Source organism: Larus michahellis, chromosome 8 (assembly GCF_964199755.1).
Source record: "Larus michahellis chromosome 8, bLarMic1.1, whole genome shotgun sequence".
Taxonomy (NCBI): domain Eukaryota; kingdom Metazoa; phylum Chordata; class Aves; order Charadriiformes; family Laridae; genus Larus; species Larus michahellis.
Window position 1 is genome coordinate 23,520,804 of NC_133903.1, and position 19,976 is coordinate 23,540,779.

The following is a 19,976-nucleotide window of genomic DNA, read 5'->3' on the forward strand; positions in this document are numbered from 1 at the left end:
TAAGAAACTTAAAATTTTAGGAAGCTTCAGGCTTAAGTTGTCTTAAGCATTTTTAGAGAATGGTGACACTCGCCAGAGTTGTGCAGACTTCTGAAACAAAGCAGAGGTTTTTCATCCCCGTTGTAATGAAAACTGGCTGGCCCAGACTCCCCCCCGTTAAAAGGTTTGCTCCATGTCAAACAGTTATGTCAGAAGATTCTTTCTCCTGCAGATTCCACTTCCCTTCAGTACTTTCCTCTTTCCTGAGGGAGCTCTTTGGGAACTCTGAACTTGCATGCTTTTGAGGGCGAGTTCTCTTGCCTGCTTCCAGGGAGAGGGATTGGGCTCCTTACAGACACTTAAAACATTATGTGTGAAATTCCTAGAGATACACAACTTTGTGTCTGTTCCTCAAATTATAAGATGATGAAAGCATGTTTTGGAATTTAGTAGATAATACACTGTAAGTGTTCAATTTACACTGCAAGTGTTAAATTTTAAGATAGCTAGAGGGGTCGCCTGTCTAGTTTTGGGCTGTACAGTGGGTTTCAATTCTTACAAAAGACTTTTCAAGTGAGGGAGAAGCATTAGTTTGCTACTGGCAAAATTGGGATGCTTCCAGTGTTATAAATGACTACTTCCTATGCAGTGCAAGTGGGAATTCAATGTTCCCCAGTGATTTAGAAACAGGATCTTTGGGTAGGAGGAAAATGATGAAAAGGGCTTAAATCTGCATAATATACCTAACAGGAAGTAATTAGATACCCCACACGCAGATTCCCCAGGTAACAGAAGGAATTGTATTAAATATTCCTGATTTTCCTGGCCCTCCTGTTGTTTGTAACTGGGAAATGCAGAAGGGATTATAACTAGAGTCACTGATTGGTTTGTGGGTTGTTGTTTTTTAAGAGCAACAGAAACCTAGTTTGAACCTCGAGTAAGAGTTTTCAAAATTGGCGTGTCCCTCTAGGCTAATCAAAATTACTCGAAGGACTTTAATTCCAAGTCCTGACAGTTGTATCATGCTAAGGGCAGTATACGAAGTGACACTTCAGTCTCATTGGTTGTCATCCTGAGTGTCTCTGAATAGATATCCCTGAAATAGCTTGAATGCAAGAGTGATAGCCTCCTTGTTATGCAAAAAAACACGCTTAAAGGTAAGAAGAAAATGTATTTAACTTGCATGAAATATACAGCGTATCTTATGGTTTTCTTTCCGTTATGTTAATTATTGTTTTAATTGTCTGTATCTTGAATGTATTTTTAAAAAAAATAAAAAAATTCAAAGATATCAGTTTTGTTGAAAAATAAATGATGGCATGTTCTCAGATAGATTAGTAGAAGGTAATTCACTAGTATCTTTGTGATAATTCTTCTTGCAACAAAGACAATAGTTTGAGCTGGTTTAAAAACAAGCAAAAAAAAAAAAACAAAGAAACAAAAAATGCATTCTTGTTTAATGCTGCTGACCTTTACTGTGTGCCTTGTTTAAGACTGTTTTGTTTGCCTACTGTATGCTACTGTGAGTTCAGATTGAAACACGACATTGCTGCTTGTTTAGGTTTCCCATTATGAGAAATACAGCCCTGTCCAGCTAATAGAAAGCCCCTCTCATGGGCAATGGATTTGTTAGATTTATACTATGTAGGAGATTTTGCTTGTAAAATTCTCGTAATCTTGCACTTAACTGCCTGCTTCTGCAGAATTAGAGCTGATTTTCAATCTTTCTGCATGAAAGGAAAATGGATAAAAAATAGGAGGTAAGGACAAAGTGCGTATACTTCTATTGACTTAAATGGAATTCAGTCAACTAAGGTATCTGATCCCAAAAAACAAGGTTCAGTGAAGCAAAGCGGTATTTAAAAGGCAGGTCTAGAACACAAGTCCTGGCTATGGATAACAGTATAGATCAGGTTAAGGACTCTAAAATGTGAAGCTTATATGTAAAGTTTAAAGCTTGTATGAACTGGAGAATTGAAATGTTGCTTAGTTTACTTCAATGTTACCTAATACAATAGTAGTTTAAGCAGTGTCAGTCATAGTTTGATAGTGGTTTTGATTCCTTTCAGCCCAACAGCTTGTGTGTGTGTATAGTCAGAGAATTTGAATAATATTTTGGTAGTAAAATCTATAGTCAGAATTTAAAGACATACAAGTTTTATTAATATGGTTCCTTTACATTGATTTAATCTCTGAGAACTAAATGCAGACTTTGCTCTCGAAATGTATTATTCCTGATGCCCGTAAAACACTTTAGTATCATGAGTACTGACAAAGAGAACATCTGATGAAATAAAAACTGTGGTATCCACCCCTGCATGCATTTTTCTAAATAAAATTATCCTCTGTTTCTTATGTGGAAGAAGTGGCTTTGTGATATGCACACAGAAAAAATACTGTGCTGTTTTAGCAGTCATGCTGTTTGTGTGAATAAAAGTATATGTAATACGTACAATTTATAATGGAATCCAACAGGAACAGGTTGTACCATTCTCTCGGTCCGGGGACAAGAGTGTCACGAAATGGCTATCGAGGCCACATGAAGGCCAGCAGGTACAATCCCCACTGCACACAGAGGTGTCAAACTTTCCCTCTAGTGTTGGTGATTTGGTTTGGTTTAATAATTAAGTGGGTGTTTTCTGATGTTATCTTTCTAACTTACATGTCAAAATAAAGGTAGAGACCTTTTTCCCAGACTTAAAGCTTTCCTCTTCTATGACTTAACCTATATCACCATAAGGGCTTTTGTTCGTTCTGATCTGCAAATCCAAGCTCTGAACCACTGGATCTTTATATGAAGGCTTAAAGATGTTTTATCAGAGGTAACTTTTAACTCCCCACCACTGTGTAGCGGTGTTGGTAGTTCTCATGTGGACAACAAAGCTGCTTCTTGTGCTAATGCGATAGCATTCAAGATGTTTTCTTTGGTGTCAGTTTTGTACTGAATTTCTTTTCCCATCTTCCCTGAAATAAGAAATATGGCTAAAATGAATAATGCATTAAAATTGTCCCAAATTCATTATATGTAGTATTATTTGCAAGCTGACATAGTAATATAACTGATTATTCAGATTAATTAAAATACAAATTCTTTCTCCAGCTGTAGTTGGGAAAGAAATGGCTGTTGAATATGGAAGTTTTTTCATGTCAAGAAGCAAGCATTGTCTCACTGAATTAAACTCATGTTCACATCTGTCAATGTCCCAAATTGTCTCCATATCATCCTCCTCAGTAGGTGCTGCAAGGAAAATGTTTGCTAGATTTCCACTTGGCTTTGAACATTCATGGATGTTAGGAAGGATGAAACAGCAAATCCTGGCTTACTTCAAAATGAGTTTCAGGCGCTGTTCAATTTCTTGGCTTTTCTTAGAAAGCTGCCGGGTTCAGCAATTTAGTTATGTGCTCTGATTGATGCTTACTGAAATTATTTCTGTTGTAATTTTTTTCTGATTGAGAATCTTTTGTAAGCCAGTCAGCTTTGTAATTTTAATAAAGCTAAGTTTTCTTTTCACGGTGCTGTACCTGGCATTTGTTTTGTCCCATTGCTCTTAGATCCTACATAGGGTAGGTTATTAGTAGAACACCACATGCATTAAAACACCTTAAAGCTATGGTTCGGGTTTCTACTCTTTATTGCTCCTGCCCACTCTTCTTGCTTTCAGATATTTTAAAGATTGTGCATGTTTGAGCTATGCTTCGTTTTTGATGTGCTAATGATTCCAGTGTTTCTAACAAAAAAATACTCAATCTTTCTTGCAAGGACTGAAGGAGAGGTTTTAACACCTACAGCAACAATATGAATGTCCTTCAAACGTTTGCTTTTTGAAATTAATTGTTCTTGTATTTCAGTTGTGGTTTGAGTTTTAATTTTTTTAATTAAGGATTACCTGCTTGGCTAATTAATTTTTCTGATCACTTTTGCTTGTGAGTGTAAATTCCACAACAGCAATTCCTTGTAACAGCCAAAGTCTTTTTCCACAATGAAGTCCAGTTAATAAAAAGTTGACATTTCTGAATTAAAATACAGATGTTTGCATTAGTGTGTGGTAATGATTGGAAAACTACTTTAGGAAAAGTATTTTTTCACACAAATCTTCACATGCTCCTTTCAGCTCCCTAGAATCTGAAGATCTGGCTGTTCATTTGTATCCAGGAGCAGTTACTATTCAAGGTGTTCTCAGGAGGAAGACTTTGTTGAAAGAAGGCAAAAAACCTACAGTAAGATTTTTTTAATTCACTTTCTCACCTTCTTCCTTTACCCAGTCATAAAGACAATAAAAATGACCATTGTGCAAATAACTCAGGTGTCTGAGATCTCTGCCTTGCTGATTAAGGTTTAGGGTCACTGCTAGAGTTTCCATTCTTCTGTTTGGTGGATTTATTCAGTTTATAAGGCTATACCCCTAATCTAGGGAGTAGAAGACAAGTATAATGCTATATAAAATTTCTTACAATTACTGTTAACTTTAAAAGAGAGGAGCATGTTTTGTCTTCCTCAACGGTAGGTGGATCCTAACAATTTATGCATACATACTAACCCTTACTATTTGCATCACAAATGCTTGGTTATTAATTATAAATCAAAATACATATTCATGACAACGGGGGATACTTTATGGCAGTACATAAAGTGGAAAAGGGACAAATGTACTCTAACTCAAGTGTTCAATAAGGGTTGCAGAAAGTATAGAATTAAGATGCACAAAATTTTTCTCAGATGACTGAGGAAAGGCACATGTTCTTTCTGCTTTCTGGATTTTTAAAGCATTCATAGGCCTACACGAATAACCAGAAACAGCAGCTTTAGAAACGTGGCTGATGGTTTGGCTGGACAGTTAGTGCTGTCATGTTCTCGCAGGATGACAACTACTATTTGTGCCACAGATAAGTGAAATGATTCATAATATTGAGTTGTAATTTTCTTTTATCTTTTCTATCTAGGTAGCATCTTGGACGAAATACTGGGTAGCACTGTGTGGAACCCAGCTCTTTTACTACGCTGCAAAATCTCTGAAGGCCACAGAGAGAAAACATGTATGTAAACCAGACATATTCCAGTATCATCTGCCAAAATTAAAATGTGATTTCCTCATGTAAACACTGAGAGTAGTTTAGGACTTGCATGATTTCTAGTCAGCACTGTGCTGTCTTCCAATCAGTCGGTCACCTCATATGGATATGCCCTAATGGAAATAACATCCATGTTTATATGCTACACCAAGAACATCTGCTTTGCATATGCCATAGGAGCCTTTGAGTTTATTGGCCTATAAGAAGGAACTATGTCATTGGGTCACTCTGCTTTTCTAAGGTAGAAGTCGTATCTTTTGATGATCTCTGAGTCTTGTAACAGTTGTTGCTACTTGACACCCAAACAAGCATTGATGCCGAAAGACTCAGAATTCACTACATGTGATGTTAAACGTGTATTGATTTCATATATGTGGTAAAATTAGACTTCTGTCTTTTTCTGTCTAGTCGTGTAATCCGTTAACTACAGCGGAGTACAAAATACTTCATATGTTATACAGAGAGCTAGCGTATCATATGATGCTGGCTTTCCTTTCATTCGCTGCAACTTTATTTGAAAGAAGCTAAAAATACTTTGCTTATGTGGGAAAGTAATAAAAGGATTTTCTGTAGATGTTCCAGGGATGTTATGATGTGCATAGTTCCTGTTTGCACTGGTTAATTGTAATGGAATAGGATGCCGCCAGAGATTCTGTTAAGAAACTGGGTAAAATTTGAGGTACTTGGATCTTTTTCCAAGTTCATACACTACTCGGATCCGTTACTTATAGTTGCCTTGGCCAGTGTTTCAGCTTAATTTACGACAACTGTCACTGAAGAACATTTGCTCTGCATAAACCTTATGTAATTTTACAAACTGAGATGTGCTCCTAGAATCCTTGTAAAGGGACTATCTTATTTCTTTCTTCTGCAAAATACTGTTTTCTTATACTGACATTTTTATGTTCAGAGGGTAGAGATTTGAAGCTTAAGATTTCTGATTAGTAGACTCCCAGATAGTTGAATTTTCTGTGTGGAAAGTTACTGTGTAACGTTGTCTTAATCCACAAAAAATTTGAGTATTTTCCACTTTTATTGGAAGTAGTTTATTAGGAAACAGTATTCTAATGCTCGACATAATTTAATAGTAGCTAAATACTTGTAGAAATATTTGCATGGTTTCTTTGCCATCATCCGTCTTCCCTGCCCCTATGAGCTTTGATTGCTTAGGTGAAATCAAAACTGATTCTACTTAATTTGTCTTGCCAGTTAAGACAATACTAGCCCAGACCAAAAGCCTGTTAGCCAAGCATTCTCTCTCCTGGGTGTCCTTAGAGAAATGCCTGTGTTTGGATGTATTTGCCTCTGGTGTCAGTGAAAACCTTATGGAAGGAGTCTGCCTCATTAAAAATAAAGGTAACTGGAAAGAGTAGACTTGTAAACTATTATGAGCAGAAATGCAAAGTATTAAAGTAAAAGAAAAAAGAACCAAGAGAAAACTTGTGCTGGCATTATGTCACTAACAGTTGCTGCTTGTTTTTTCTAGAAACATTGAGAAATGGAGGAGAAATATTTTGTACTGACAGACTTTGTGCTCCTGTTACTGATGTGATGCCTTTAAGCTTTATGCCAAAATTGCATTTTGTTTTCTTTTAAGAAGAGAATATGCATTTTTTTTAAGTCTCTCTTGTCCAGTGTTTGTCAAAGTGCTGAAGGATGGAAGACTTTGCCATACTTGTACCTACTCAATCAGAAGCTTTTTCGGTATTGTGTATAAATATTTTAAAACAATCTGAATAACATATGGGTTTAGAGAACTTGTAAAAATTGCATAGCTGGTATTTTATTGTTTGGAAATTAAGTATATTGAGTTTTTATGTGGTCCATTTGCTTATACGCTTCCTTCAGAATAACAATTTTAATCATTTAAATGGTCTTACCCTTTCTTTAGGAAAAGTAAATGAAGTAAGAAGGTTAACAAATGTAAACATTCAAGTCTGGTATCTGATCCTCTTGAGGCTCTGTTACTGTAAAAGCCTTTACTTTTGTCTTGAAATGCAGTCATATCATTTAGAATGCTCTTTCAAAAATTATTTTCTGAACCTATTGAATTGACTTTTAATATTCCCCATGTCACCGATGTGTCAATACCTACAACAGTTGTCTAAGGATATGCCAGCAGACCAGTAGCGAAGTTTGCAGATGGAGGCTAGGAGACGTTCAATGCTGGCAGGATTACCTTTCAGAAGCCTGCCAGCGTCATGGCTTGCGAATACTGAGCGGAGATTGAGCGACGCAATTCCCAGGAAAGGGAGATGGAGGAGTGGTAGTAAAAAGCAATGACTGTGAGAGCAGATTTATTTTTTTTAACAGTTGGCTGTGTGGAATTGGACTGATCTATCCAACACAACCTTGGATTTGTCTGTACACAGACGATGCCTTGCTTTTAGTTTGTTAGGGCAGCAAATGTATTTTGTTCTGTTTGTGGATGTAAAACATGTTATGAAGCTCAGGTTTCTGATTTGATTTCCCAGGTGCTGTCATAACTAAAACAATGTGATACCTATTAGCTACAGTTCGGATTATCGTCTTTTTAAACAAATAGTTCACAGTGAATGCACACAAACTCTTGCTCCAAAATTTATTATAACACAGAGTATAATCTTTATGCTGAAATTAAGGTCAAGATAACCTGGTAACTGCTGTGGGAGACCGAGCTTGGGAGCTTAGGGGGAGAGGCTCCAGGTCATTGAACAGCCTAATAATAGGTGGTCGGTAACTTTTTTCAGCTAGGCTGCTTGTGTTGTACTTTTAGCCTAGCCATTGATGGCTTAGATTTCCATCCGTTTCACTACAGGATTATTGTACAAAGCCTCAGCTTCTCTTCTGGAATTTGTAAAGATAATTTGTCAAGTGTCATGCTTCAATTCACATTTGGTTGCGTTTTGAGAAAGTAAGTTAATCAAGAGAAAATAAATTGTAGATGGTCAACCATCGGCAGATAGGTAGTGCATGAGTACATGTTCACTGTACAAATACTGCCCAGTTATATTCTGAAGAGGTCCGTTCTGCAAAATAAAGAGATTTGACGCTAGATCTACATTTTGTTTCATTACTGTCCAGATTAAGTGGATAAAAAGGATGATGCTGTGTACTTGGAAGCAGATTTCTTTTTCAGAGATCGATACACTTGAGATTTCCCTAGGTAAAATATTCCAAGCATCTTCCGGAGCCATGTAAACATCTGTCTTTTCAGCTTCCTTTCTCAAGGCCTTTGTGACATGGAAAGGAACACTGGCAATGAAAAAGTCAGTCTGCTGTACAAAGTTTCCTGGCTAGAGCTCTCATGGTAAATGCGTCTTGATTACAGGAATGCTTCTGAGCTTTCTGCTGCTGCTATTGCTTCAGGCAGCTGAGACTGAGGACTTGGAAAGCACTGACACTGAAAGCTCTTCCAGGCTTTATAATAGCCAACCTCTTTGGAAAATTAGCTCATAAAAATCCCAGTGTAATCCAGCAAAAAGGGCAAGAAGTCCCCTCCCTTTTAAACACCGGCAAGCCAGCTCTTTTTCTCATGCCTATGATCAAAGACAAAGGAGCGCACCCAGTGTCGTGTGTATTCTAGATGTGCATCTAGTCCAAAGGAAGAGGATGCTGTAGATACCTGGATGTGACAAATTTTCTTCTTCTAAGAAGAAGACCACTAAACATAATGAGCTTTATATTTAAAATTAGTGAACAGGTTTGAGTTATTACTAGAGTAATGGAAAATTGTCTATAATGAGCATGTGAATGTCTGAGCCCAGGCATGTGGTACAGGACAATCTGAGAGGAATGTGTGTAGAATGCTTACGGCTTTATCTCATATGGTGAAACGGTACCCACAAACAAGCTTCTGTGATAAAACTATAGCAGTTGCACACCTTTAGAAAGTGGCAATAGTAAAAATAGCCAATTTAAAATTAGTCTTAAAGGAAGCATTTGCCCTGAGAAACACAAGTACACCCAAAAAACCTGTTCATAGTGATTGGGCTGGAAAAATCTTGCCAATTTCTGTGACGACATAATGTGCATGAGAGAGTTTTCCATGTTTGTAGGTTCTTGGAAAAGCAACAGAGACTTTTTGAGCTTCATGGTCGAGCATGAACCCTTGGTCATGCCAAGTCTTCCATTGCGTGTTATGTTCAGAATTAGAGCCATTTATTGGCACTGGAAGTCTTGGTAGCGTTGCTCAGGCACTTTCATGGAATACCCTGATAACAAATGCTGTCATTCTAGGAAGTATGTTCAGCCACCAAGAAAAAGATTTTAATATTAGAAAGCTGTAAAATCTCAACAGGAGATGAGGAGATTTGTAGGTGCCAGAAGGTTGGAGTGAAAAGTCTGTTCGCAGATTAAGTCACAGTTTTTGATTCAAAGATTTATGTATAAATGCCTTTGAGCTCAGAACAACAACAACAACAACAAGTAGTTATGTGAAGCCTAGCATCAGAGCTGTGTAGTTTTCCATGTGCATAATAAGAGTGTCATTCCAGTGGCCTGTATAAAAAAAAAGCAAAGAGGAACCAGGAACATTAAATTACAATGAAGCTTTCATTCCCGTCATGTTAACAAAGCAGACTTGCTGTTAGCAAGGCTCTATGCATCAGCAGAGAATGAACTGCGCTGGGGGACTCTGTAAACATGGAATACAAATCCAGCTGTGCACAGGGATGGAAAACTGACATGTGTTTCAAGTGATGACGGATTGATGCTGGCAGGAAACTCTTTCCTTGTGTGGAGCTTTCAAGTTTTCGGAGAAGTACCATGATTAACTAATTGTTTTGAATAAAATGAAAAAAGAAGTGAGCTCTAGCAGTCTTGATTGCCTGGTCATTTCACGTATTGTATACCTACTGTTATGATATAGAACTAAGATCGGAAAGTGCAAATGTGCTTTTTTCGTGAAACTAGAAATGAGTGCAGTTCACGAGGTACATTAGGGATCTGTAACCTATTAAAACTGCTTTTTGACTCACATTTCAGGCTCTGAAAATGACCTATTAATCCTTTGTAGGACTATCCTTATTTTATTCCTTCTTTCAGATAAAATTCCTTAACGCTTCTCATTACTGACTGGAATCTTCGAAGAAATTTTAGTTTCTATTTGGAAAGAAGTTATGTTACTCAGCCCTCACTGTAGTGAAATGTTGTCTGATGGAGCTTGTAGTTTACTTGCTCTTATGATGAGGTATTACCGAATCTATCCACCTCCCAAAGGCAGTAGAGTTACTTAACTTTAGTATATGTGTTTCTATAGGTTTTATGAGGAATGGTCTTTTCCCACAGTTTTATCCATAGTAATATCAAAAAAAGGGCATCTGTTTTGAAGTTTGGCAGGCAGGTCTTTCCTAAGAACAGTCATCATCACTTTTACGCTTAAGCTATCTGTACAAGCATCCCTTCAAAGTTTCCAAGCTTTTATATTTCCACTAACGTTACAGAAATGTCAGCTGAACATGACTAGTAGGAACTTTTGATGGAATAGTTCCTGTGAGTGTAACTATAGCGACATAAAGCGGACGGTACACAGATGATGCATTCAAAAGTTTATAAGATCCAGAGATACTGGACTCTGAAATTATTTTGAACTTGGTTAAAATACTGTTTGTTTCAAATGTTGGTCTAACACTTGTTCATATCAAGTTCTAATGTATTTTAAACTGAGATTTAAAGTGTAGCCTGTTGCACAAGTCCCAGACAGATAAACCTACCTCGACATTGAAGGTCTCCAGTTAATCTGGGGCATAGATTAGAATAACTGACATTACACTTGCACTGGAATTTTATTCATAAAGTAATTATATTCCCATATAGAGAATATTCGTATAAACTCTTACTTTGCTTGTGATCCCCTTAAACTTATTAGCAGTAATACTTCCTTTTGCTGAACAGGAGTTCTAGATTTGTAACAGTAAAGTGATGTTTCTAAAATGAAACAAGACATTTGATGCTTAATCATGTAAATCTGCTATGTGGCATTCATATGAAGAATAAAAGTATTCTAGAACTATAAATTCATTTTAATGACTTAAAATGTCCACGAGATTGCTTTAGCTTTATTGTTTCTAATAATATAATTAAAGAGAGGTCAAAATTACTGTACTAAAAAAGGTTAGAATAGGGATTTCACAGTACAGGAGAAAGATGCATCTGATAAGGACCAGCATGTAGGAGTGTTGGACCTTCTGGACAGAGAAGTGAGGTAGAGCACTGTGAAGGGGGAGGGTGCTAGGATTGATGAAAAGTCTGGGTTGGGTCCATGAGTGTGGGAAGCGGACATCTGGCAACTAAAGCCTTGAGAGAAACTGAATGAATTGGGTATTGGGGAGTGAATGGCACTGCCTGAGTAAGTGATGAGAGGTGAATTGTGATAATAGGTAAGGAGACCAGGGAGAAGGAAGGCTGTGGTTTGGAAATGAGTTGGATTTAATGGGCGAGTAGCCTGGAACTGAGTGGAGAAGCCTGAGAAGTAGAAACTAATACTGACCGGGTGAATGAAAAGGAGTAGGACCAAGGAGCTCTCAGGAGAGGGGCTAGTGTAGCAGAGCCAGGTATTGTGCTTAAAGAAACCTAAGTTATATGTCAATGTGTGAGGAACACCTTCAACAGGAAAACCTCATCATTTTGAACATCCTGTCGATAAATGAGCACGTTATGTTCTGTGCACTTGTTTGTTGAACCTATACCCTTGTTTGATCCATTTAATTCATTCATCAGGTCATAATATTTAATTATACAGTTGTGTTATCTTGTCCACAGGACTCATGTTAATGTGTGTAATTACAGACTATCATAATAATTAATGCATGTAAACTTTGAGTAATTATGGCACAGACAAGTTTAATTCTTCTGTTTGTTAACAGTGGAGGGATTAGTTTGCATTTGTTAATGCACTTTTTTTGAACGATAGCATGGGCACACACGTGCACTGATGTGTTGAGGAATGCTATTGTATTCATACAGTGCAATTTAGATGTCTGACACATTTTGTGGGATTGTGATATTCCTTTTAATGCGTTCATTGTGGTAAGTTCTGTTTTCACTAATTCCATATAAAATTCATAGACCTTCTTCATTTTATGAAGTGCTATGCTTCTTTTGAAGTTATTCTGTGTCTTTAATACTGTCACTGAGAACTGCCCTTTTGAATACTGATTCTGTGCAGTGCAGTCAGGCTGGCTGAAGCTTCTTGTTTTGCTTTAGTTTACATCTCTGCTTGTATTTTCAGTTCAAATCCACACCGAGTAAGAATGTGTCAGTGGTGGGCTGGATGGTGATGATGGCAGATGACCCTGAGCATCCCGATCTCTTCTTACTGACTGATTCTGAGAAGGGTAAGCAATTCTAGCACCAAGGGTGCACTGATTCCCAGAATAAATATTTGCTTTGCTGAGCTATTCATAAGCAACCGCATGAAATTGGAAGGATGTTACCTTTCATTTACCTGTCCTCCAGCATGTCATGTTTGCCTTGAGAATGCTGTGGGAGCAATTGCCCCTGAGGAATCCTTAGTCTTCATTAAGTTCTAAGAACTCTCCAACTTTAACTGCATTTGCGATTTTTATTGGAAGTGTTCATTTGCATTCTTCTAAACTATATTTAGACCACTCAGGCATTTTCACATATGTGAAAATGTAAGTAAGAATAAAAAAGTTCAATATTGAAACTAACACTATGTGCTTGACCGGTCCCCTCTCTTCTCCAAATGAAAAACAAAACCCAAAGCAAACCATCCGTTCAAATGTAGCGCTATTGCCTGGAGGAAAAAAAAAACGACCCTGAGAGATATTGACTGTTTTGCAGCAAAGCCTTGATTTCTGTTACTCTAACATAGTGCCCTGGTTTCAGTTTAAACTGTGAAGACATTGTTATTTTTCCTTAGCACTTCAAGCTATGCAGAAAGAGCATCGTTAAGACGTTCTGATAAAGGAGCTTAACATTATTTATTGCTTTGTCTACTTCAAGTCTTAGTACATTTTATTTCCAAGCATCTGTTCTAGCACCACTGATATGTAGTGTGAATTATGAATGCTTGTCAGCTTAAACTCAACAACAGCAATATGAAATGTTTTTGTAATACTTGGCCTTTCCAAACCAAAGCAAGCACTGTATAACACCAGACACTGAAAATACTAGTTTGAAATGTATCAATATGTTTAGGAACAATTTTCAAATGTTTTCAAATGTAGCTTTCTAGAGTGCATTTCAGTGCAATCTGCTACTTCATTAAGAAATATGAAATTACATTATAAACAAATGGCAATAATGGCAAAGAACAAAAACGTTTTTGTATGGTTCTGAGAAATGTTTTGTTCTTTCCTAGTTGATGCTAGTGTTAGTTGAAATATAGAATGTTGGAAATGAAGACAGGCAAGCTGAAACTTCTCTTGCACTAGGTCGAACAATTAAGTTGCACCTATGCCAGACAAAGTAAAGTTATGTGAATCTTCTGCTATTAAGTCTTCTCATAATGTTTTAATGTAGCTTTAACTTGAATACAGATAGAATTTCAATATATAGTATTGCTTGTGTTTCTTCTATCAGTTTTTTCTTTACCTTTTTCACCTAGGAAATTCATACAAGTTTCAAGCTGGAAACAGAATGAATGCAATGCTCTGGTTTAAACACCTGAGTGCTGCCTGCCAAAGCAACAGACAACAGGTGAGTGCAAGATGTTGAAAAGGATTAGGAGCTGTTAAGAGTTCAGAACTGGTAGATCTTCAAGATGAACGAGCTGTAACTGATTGCTTTGTATGAAGAGCAATCTGCTCCGAGCAGCCTGTACATCGATTTCACATGCTTATTGATTTGCCTTAGCTTTTCTGTTAGTCCCTTTGCAAACAACTCCTCAGAGCTTTTGAGGTAATTAAGAAAGATTTGGGACTATCTTGAGACTAATTTAAAGCAGTTGGGGAAATAGAAGGAATACCTGTCCAAGTAGCAGTATTTTTTGTCATTGCCCATTTTAAAAAGGCTATTTTACAGTTATAAAAAAAGCTGTAAATCATAGCATTCAATATCAATTCCAGGTAACTCTCCTGTAGTGCCATTTGTCAGGTCTCGGGCATTCGTGTGTTCTGTTGTTTGTATGTATTTCTAAAATGTATTTTTAAAAAAACAGTTTAGTCCTGGGTACATTTGGCAGACTTTGAAAGCAAAAGTAGAATTTTCCATGAAGCAAAAAGGAAGATAAGAGTATTCTAAAGCCTATTAAATTTTCTTCCCGTATAAATTCTTACTGACCTTTTTCATCAGCAAAATCCTTTTTAAGTTACCACTTTGTCTTCCTGAAATCTCCTTTTTCCTTTGCACATTTGTTTATGCAGTTGCAAGTGCAAAAGTGCTACTGAATTCCAAGGTGAAACAGAAGGACCTTTCCAGATCCTTATTGTGCTTTCTTGTTCAGTTCTGCTTCTGAGAGAAATCTAAGGAGTAAGGAGGGTTTCAGAAGCTCCCTTGAAAGTATTTGAGACAGTGCAAAGGAGAGGAAATTGTCCTGCTGGCTGGAGAACGTGGGAATAGTTGCAAATAGCGGCAAACAGTTTGCAAGGAAGTGGCAACTTCCATGTAAGCCTGAAAACTGCCCTCTGAGGACAGCTTTCATTCAATAAGGCCTAACAATACTATTTGATGCAAGCTTTGTTTAAAGCATTCAGCCCCTAGCTTGTGCAAAAGCAGCAGGCTTAAGGATCTTGGCGGGGCCTCCTGTGGAAAATATGACAGCAAAGTGAAGATAAGTGTAGGAGATTTTAAAAGGAGGGGAGGATTAATGAAAAAAACCTACCACTAAAAGGCCAAAAACCCTACTACCATAATTTGTTGCATGGTTTTGGCATGTTGTGTAGTTGTACTATAGGGGTTCTCGCAGCATAGTTGCTCCCATAGAAGAAGCAGTGTTTCATACAAACATTAGGTTACAAAGGTTGTTTTACCAAATGAGTAAAAAAAGTAAAAGTCTTGTAACATTTTTCTCTTGATCGTGATTTGACTCCTGAGTAGTGCTTTCCCTAGAGACGTGCCTTATGGTACTGTTTAAAATGAAAGATCTTTCCTTGTTAACAGTATGACTGCCTAAGAAAGATCAGCTGTCTAAATGTGCTTTCGATAAAGTATAGACACCTACCCAGTTGAATAATATTGGGAACTATTTTAGTAGATATTATTTTTCATTTTAATGGTGGAACTTTAGCCCAGTTGATCATTCTTGCTTCTGCAGGTAAATGGTAAATGCAAAGCAAGAAGTGCCTGCTTCAAATCTGACCAAACTGGGTATTTATTGACATCAGGAATGTGATGGCTCTTTAATAACCTGAGTAAACAAGAGATGTTGCTGTCAGGCAAATTCCTGCTGGGGAAAAAATCGGGATATAAACTAATGTAATGCAAACTAGTTTTAATCTTCATGAAAGGGAGTGATGTCTGCAGCAGGCATTCAGGTTTCCTATGGGAAAAGCCCAGGCAAGTGTTTATGCCTTGTTTTTTTTAAATTAGTCTTAAAAATACTAGAGAGCCTACATCAATCACTGACCTGTGTGCCAAGAATTCTCTAGCTGAGACTCAAGTGAGAAGGTTCTGCTTGTGTAGCTCGATGCTGAGATTTATCATGTTAAGGTTGTTTTGCTGACAACTTAAATCTTAAATGTCATCAAAATTAATTAAGATCTAAGGCCATATAATAAAATTATAAACCACGCAGCGGTTCAATATTTTGGTTATACCTGAGTTTTCTACAGCTCTAAGTATACTTGTACTGCTGAATGATAGTTGCATTCTTCCTTCCCTTTTTTTGAGACAGAATGAGTGTTATCCATGCGCATTTGAACAGGTGGGTAGTCTGTGAAACAGTGAAATGTAAGTAGCTACTACCCAAAGTAAAATCTGCTATCATTTATATTTTTGTTCTCAGGTTCCTGCCAACTTGATGACCTTTGAATAATAGGCTAATGCAAAACAAAAAAGAACGATTTGAACCATCTCCTGATGAAAAAATGTGCCAGCTGTATTCTGTGCCAGAACAGAGCCTGTCAACTCAATCTCTGAACTCTGGAGCCCTGAACAAAATCACTAATGGTTGGGGAGTAGAGTCCCCCAAATTAAAAATGGAGTTGCAACATGAATTGCCATGGACCATGCTTCATTATATTCTCTGAACTGACCTGTGGAAACCACTGCCTTAAAGAGTGAAAGGAAAAACAACATGAAACACCAAATAGTGTGTGTGAAACTTCTGGCGGTGCTGTGCTTGAGTTAAATAGATTGTAGCTAGTTTGAGTTTCTTTTAACTTTATACTAATTTTGAAAATAACTCACCTTTTTAGGCATTCTTAAGAAAACAAGTAAACTGGTATTTGAGAGTTGTATCAAAAGCGATGTATCAACCAGGTAAAAGAGGTACTAAACACTCTAGAGATGTTGTTTGGACTATACCAGGAGTTCTCGGTGGGAGCTTGTCCCAGGCACACTCTCAGACTTACAAGTATAAGAAATGTAACAACTGCAAGTTTAAAATAGCAGTAACCTTGCAAACCTTAGTACTGTATGGGAGCCACGTTCCCTACAAGTGGCACAAAGGCTGAGCACTTAACACACCAAAAATTTTTTTTGGTACATTGTTACCTAATTCCTGGTTAAAAAAGTAGTTCACGTGTTTTGGGTGGTCGGTGTGTGTGTAAGAGACAAAACTGAAAGCACTGTTGGGTCAGAACTGAGTGTTTTCTTCCCATTTGTTTCTGCACCTGTCATTCTCCTACATACGAAGGTTGAATGACGAAAAAACCCAACACCTGGGTATCGTTCATGGAGACATTTTACTTCTCTGGGTATCTGTTAATTAACGGTTAGGGACCACTGTCAGTGTATGGTATCACTTAAAAGTTCTATGTTATAAAAAGATAGAGGCACAATTTCAAGCTTTCATGTTCTTATTTGGCAATAATTGATTTCAGTATCTGTCTTGGTCCAAATAGTTGACATTGTGTGGTATTGATAACATGGCCTAAAGCAGACCTTACATACAGAAGCTCTTTTGATCTTCAGGCAAATAATTTATCAGAAGGTAGGATAACCTAAGGAGAGAAAAGGTGTGGGACTATCAAAATTCCGTCCTTGTCAGGAATAATTCTTGGTCACTGAAATTACTCACAGAAAAAAACACTATGGTTGTAAAAAGGGAGCCATGCTTTATATGTGTGTTTTATGCTTAAGACTTTGATTCTTGCTTTATTTGGGTTTCCTTGATGTCACCTAGATATAGTTTCCTGGATGATTAGTCTTTCTTTAATCTTCAAAAATATGATCTTTGTAAAGCAAGGAAACATTGTCCAAAATATGACTCTAATATCAGAACTTGAAAGTCTGTGAAAAAGTAGTAACTGTTCCATTGACATTGTGGTTTAGTGGCCGTAAATACGCTTGCAGATTCCACCATGAATACTCCTTTTTAAAAAGAAACAAGCTACCTACCAGTCTGTGGCAGAGTTCTCTGACTATCAATAAAGGTTTCTACTAGTAGTTATTCTTTTGAAAATGTACAGTTTGTTCATTGCATCTGAGTAGAAGCCTATAAATTCACTTTTTTGGTTTTTTTCCAGAGTCAAATTAATCTCAATGGAAATTACTAATTTCTCATTTCTAGGAGGCAAAAAAGGAGGACAATCCAATCTCACAGTAAAAAGGAAAAAAAAAAAAAACACAACACAAAAACCCCAACCAGTTGGTGGTGTAGAGTAAAGGTAGTAGGCCAGTTTATGTTTCCAAGAATTGTTCTTGTGAATTGGCTCTTGGTAGAAAGAAAACAGTAGAAGGATGCTTCTGTCAGAGTTACACCACAAGCACCGTGGGAATTTGTGTCCCTTTGCAATTATTTTGTTGTTGTTGTTCTGATGGGGAAGGAATAGCCTGTTCTGATCCTGAAGTCATGTATTTTGGGAAGGGGTTGCTTGGCTGAATCCCTCTGCAAATCACACATCTCCCAAGTTTACCCATGTTGGGTGTATAGTAAAGACAACATCTTCATAGCCAGCAGTGTTACCGTAGTAGACTTTGCACAACTTTAGTTTTGGGGTTTTTTAATTTTAAAAATTACTTAATGTGTCTTTCTTCTCAACAACTAAGTGTTTTTTAACAATGTGTGTACTTTTCTAAGCATTGTGTGTAATAGCCTGTGGATTTTGGATTTTTAAATAAGCTATTGTAGGTTCATTGCAGCATAACTGTATCTGTTCTTCTGTTAGTGAAAGAAAACGTGACTGGGAGCCACAGCCTGACATCACACAGCTTTGCTAAAGACAGAGCCAGGTCAGAAGGTGTCATTTGTTATTGTCTTTTTTTTATTTTCCAGCTGTTTTGAGCTAGGTTTTTATGGTAGGAAGATGGTGGGGAAAACTGTTCACAAATTGTTGCTGTTAGCAGCTTTCATTGTTCTTAGGCCTCCTGCTCTTCTTGGTGTTCTACCCTCAGATATGCAGTTTCTCATGGGAGAGACTGAATATTGTGGGAGGAGTTACTTAAAACGTGTTACCAGAATAACTGGAGTGGTTAATGACAACACAGAAAACATTATTGGCACTTGTTACAATGAGTAGTTCGGTACTGCTGTTGTTTATCTCCTATTTAGCCACGTAGTCCTACAGGGCAACACAGAAGTACTGGAATGTGACATATTTTGAGATAAATGGTGCTCAGAAAGGGGTGGTGGTTTTGTTCCCTGAAGGAAAGTTGCCTCAGCTAAGCTTTGGAAAGCCTCACACAAGTCAAATACGCTGTTAAAGAACGTAGTAATGCTCTTTTTTAAATAGAGGGTTTTAAAAAATTAAATAATTAAAACCAGTGCTGAGAAAACAAGGACAGCAATGAGCTCATGGTATTCAGGTAAGACTGTCATCCAGACTTTGGCAGTTTCCCTTTGGTTTTTATTTTTAATGTATTGCTCTAATTCTTTATCTTGTTAATAACTGCTGAAATACTTGAGCTAATATTTATCACTTTATTTCTTAATGTTTTCATTTTGAAACTAAAGATGCCCCTTAGAGTACCCTGTTTGGAAGGCATATGAGCAAAAAGTAGTCAGAGTAAATCTTCAAAGCAAGGCTTCACGTGTAAATGTCAGCTACGTGCTGACTGCTAACCGCTTTGTTAGCTAAACTAGCAGTCTTGGTAAAGATTGAACAACAAGAAATGTCTGGTTTATGAAATTGGTGCAGTGCACTGGAAGTACGTCACGTGGCACTGGTTGTTGAATACTTACTGCTAGCTTTTACCTTTCTCACTTAATCGGTACTACTTCTGGCTAGGTTTTTTTAAACCTGACTTCTATCCCGGTGTTCTTAGAAAGCAAATCCAGAGATTTATTTTTGAAAAACTCTTGATAATTTGAGTAAACATAGCTCATCACAGACGCATATTTCATTTTGCAGACATTTCGTGCCAGAGGAATATTACTCTGTCTGTTGTGATTCAATAAGTATTTAGGTGCAAGTTACAGGCTTTAAAACTACCACCACTAAGAGAATGTGCATACTTAATGAATGAGCTTTAGCACCCAGCTGTAAAATTGTGTTACTGTTAGCTCTTCTAAATTACTGTGAAAAATCATATCCTATGTAAGAAAGATCTGAAAAAGAAAATACTGTAACAGCAGACATTATTTGTCAACTTTGCAGCTGGTGTATTAAGCAGCCCCCTAGTTACACAAAAGTTTTATCCTCCGACTTGAGAAATTGATGTCTCTCTTGGGGAGTCAGCTGATGAACTTTCCTCCTCAAAATGCAACTGCAGAGCACTTGAACTTTTACCACGAAAAGTGTTTATAGAAGTATGCATATTTGAAAACATTGGAAGCAAAAGAAAGCATAAAAAAAAACCCCAGCAGGATTTCATTACTTATCTTTTCCTCACTAGAAGTAAATTCATCTAATCTAATTTTTCTTGCAACATCAGCCTCCTCT

The 19,976-nt window shown here is 37.2% G+C and overlaps 1 protein-coding gene across 14 annotated transcripts in view; it reads left to right on the forward strand.

Moving 5' to 3' along the window:
- Positions 1–17,541, forward strand: part of RALGPS2 (Ral GEF with PH domain and SH3 binding motif 2) — a 149,814-nt gene extending 132,273 nt beyond the window's left edge. For 9 of the 14 annotated variants that reach the window (XM_074598790.1, XM_074598791.1, XM_074598792.1 and 6 more), the window contains 6 exons: positions 2,455–2,532; positions 4,092–4,197; positions 4,921–5,013; positions 12,260–12,365; positions 13,601–13,692; positions 15,938–17,541. In XM_074598790.1, coding sequence (XP_074454891.1) covers positions 2,455–2,532; positions 4,092–4,197; positions 4,921–5,013; positions 12,260–12,365; positions 13,601–13,692; positions 15,938–15,967 — 505 coding nt within the window. In that variant the 3' untranslated portion in view covers positions 15,968–17,541. The remainder of the gene's footprint in view (positions 1–2,454; positions 2,533–4,091; positions 4,198–4,920; positions 5,014–12,259; positions 12,366–13,600; positions 13,693–15,937) is intronic. The other 5 variants (XM_074598801.1, XM_074598796.1, XM_074598797.1 and 2 more) reach the window with 1 other exon arrangement.
- Positions 17,542–19,976: the final 2,435 nt, after the last annotated feature.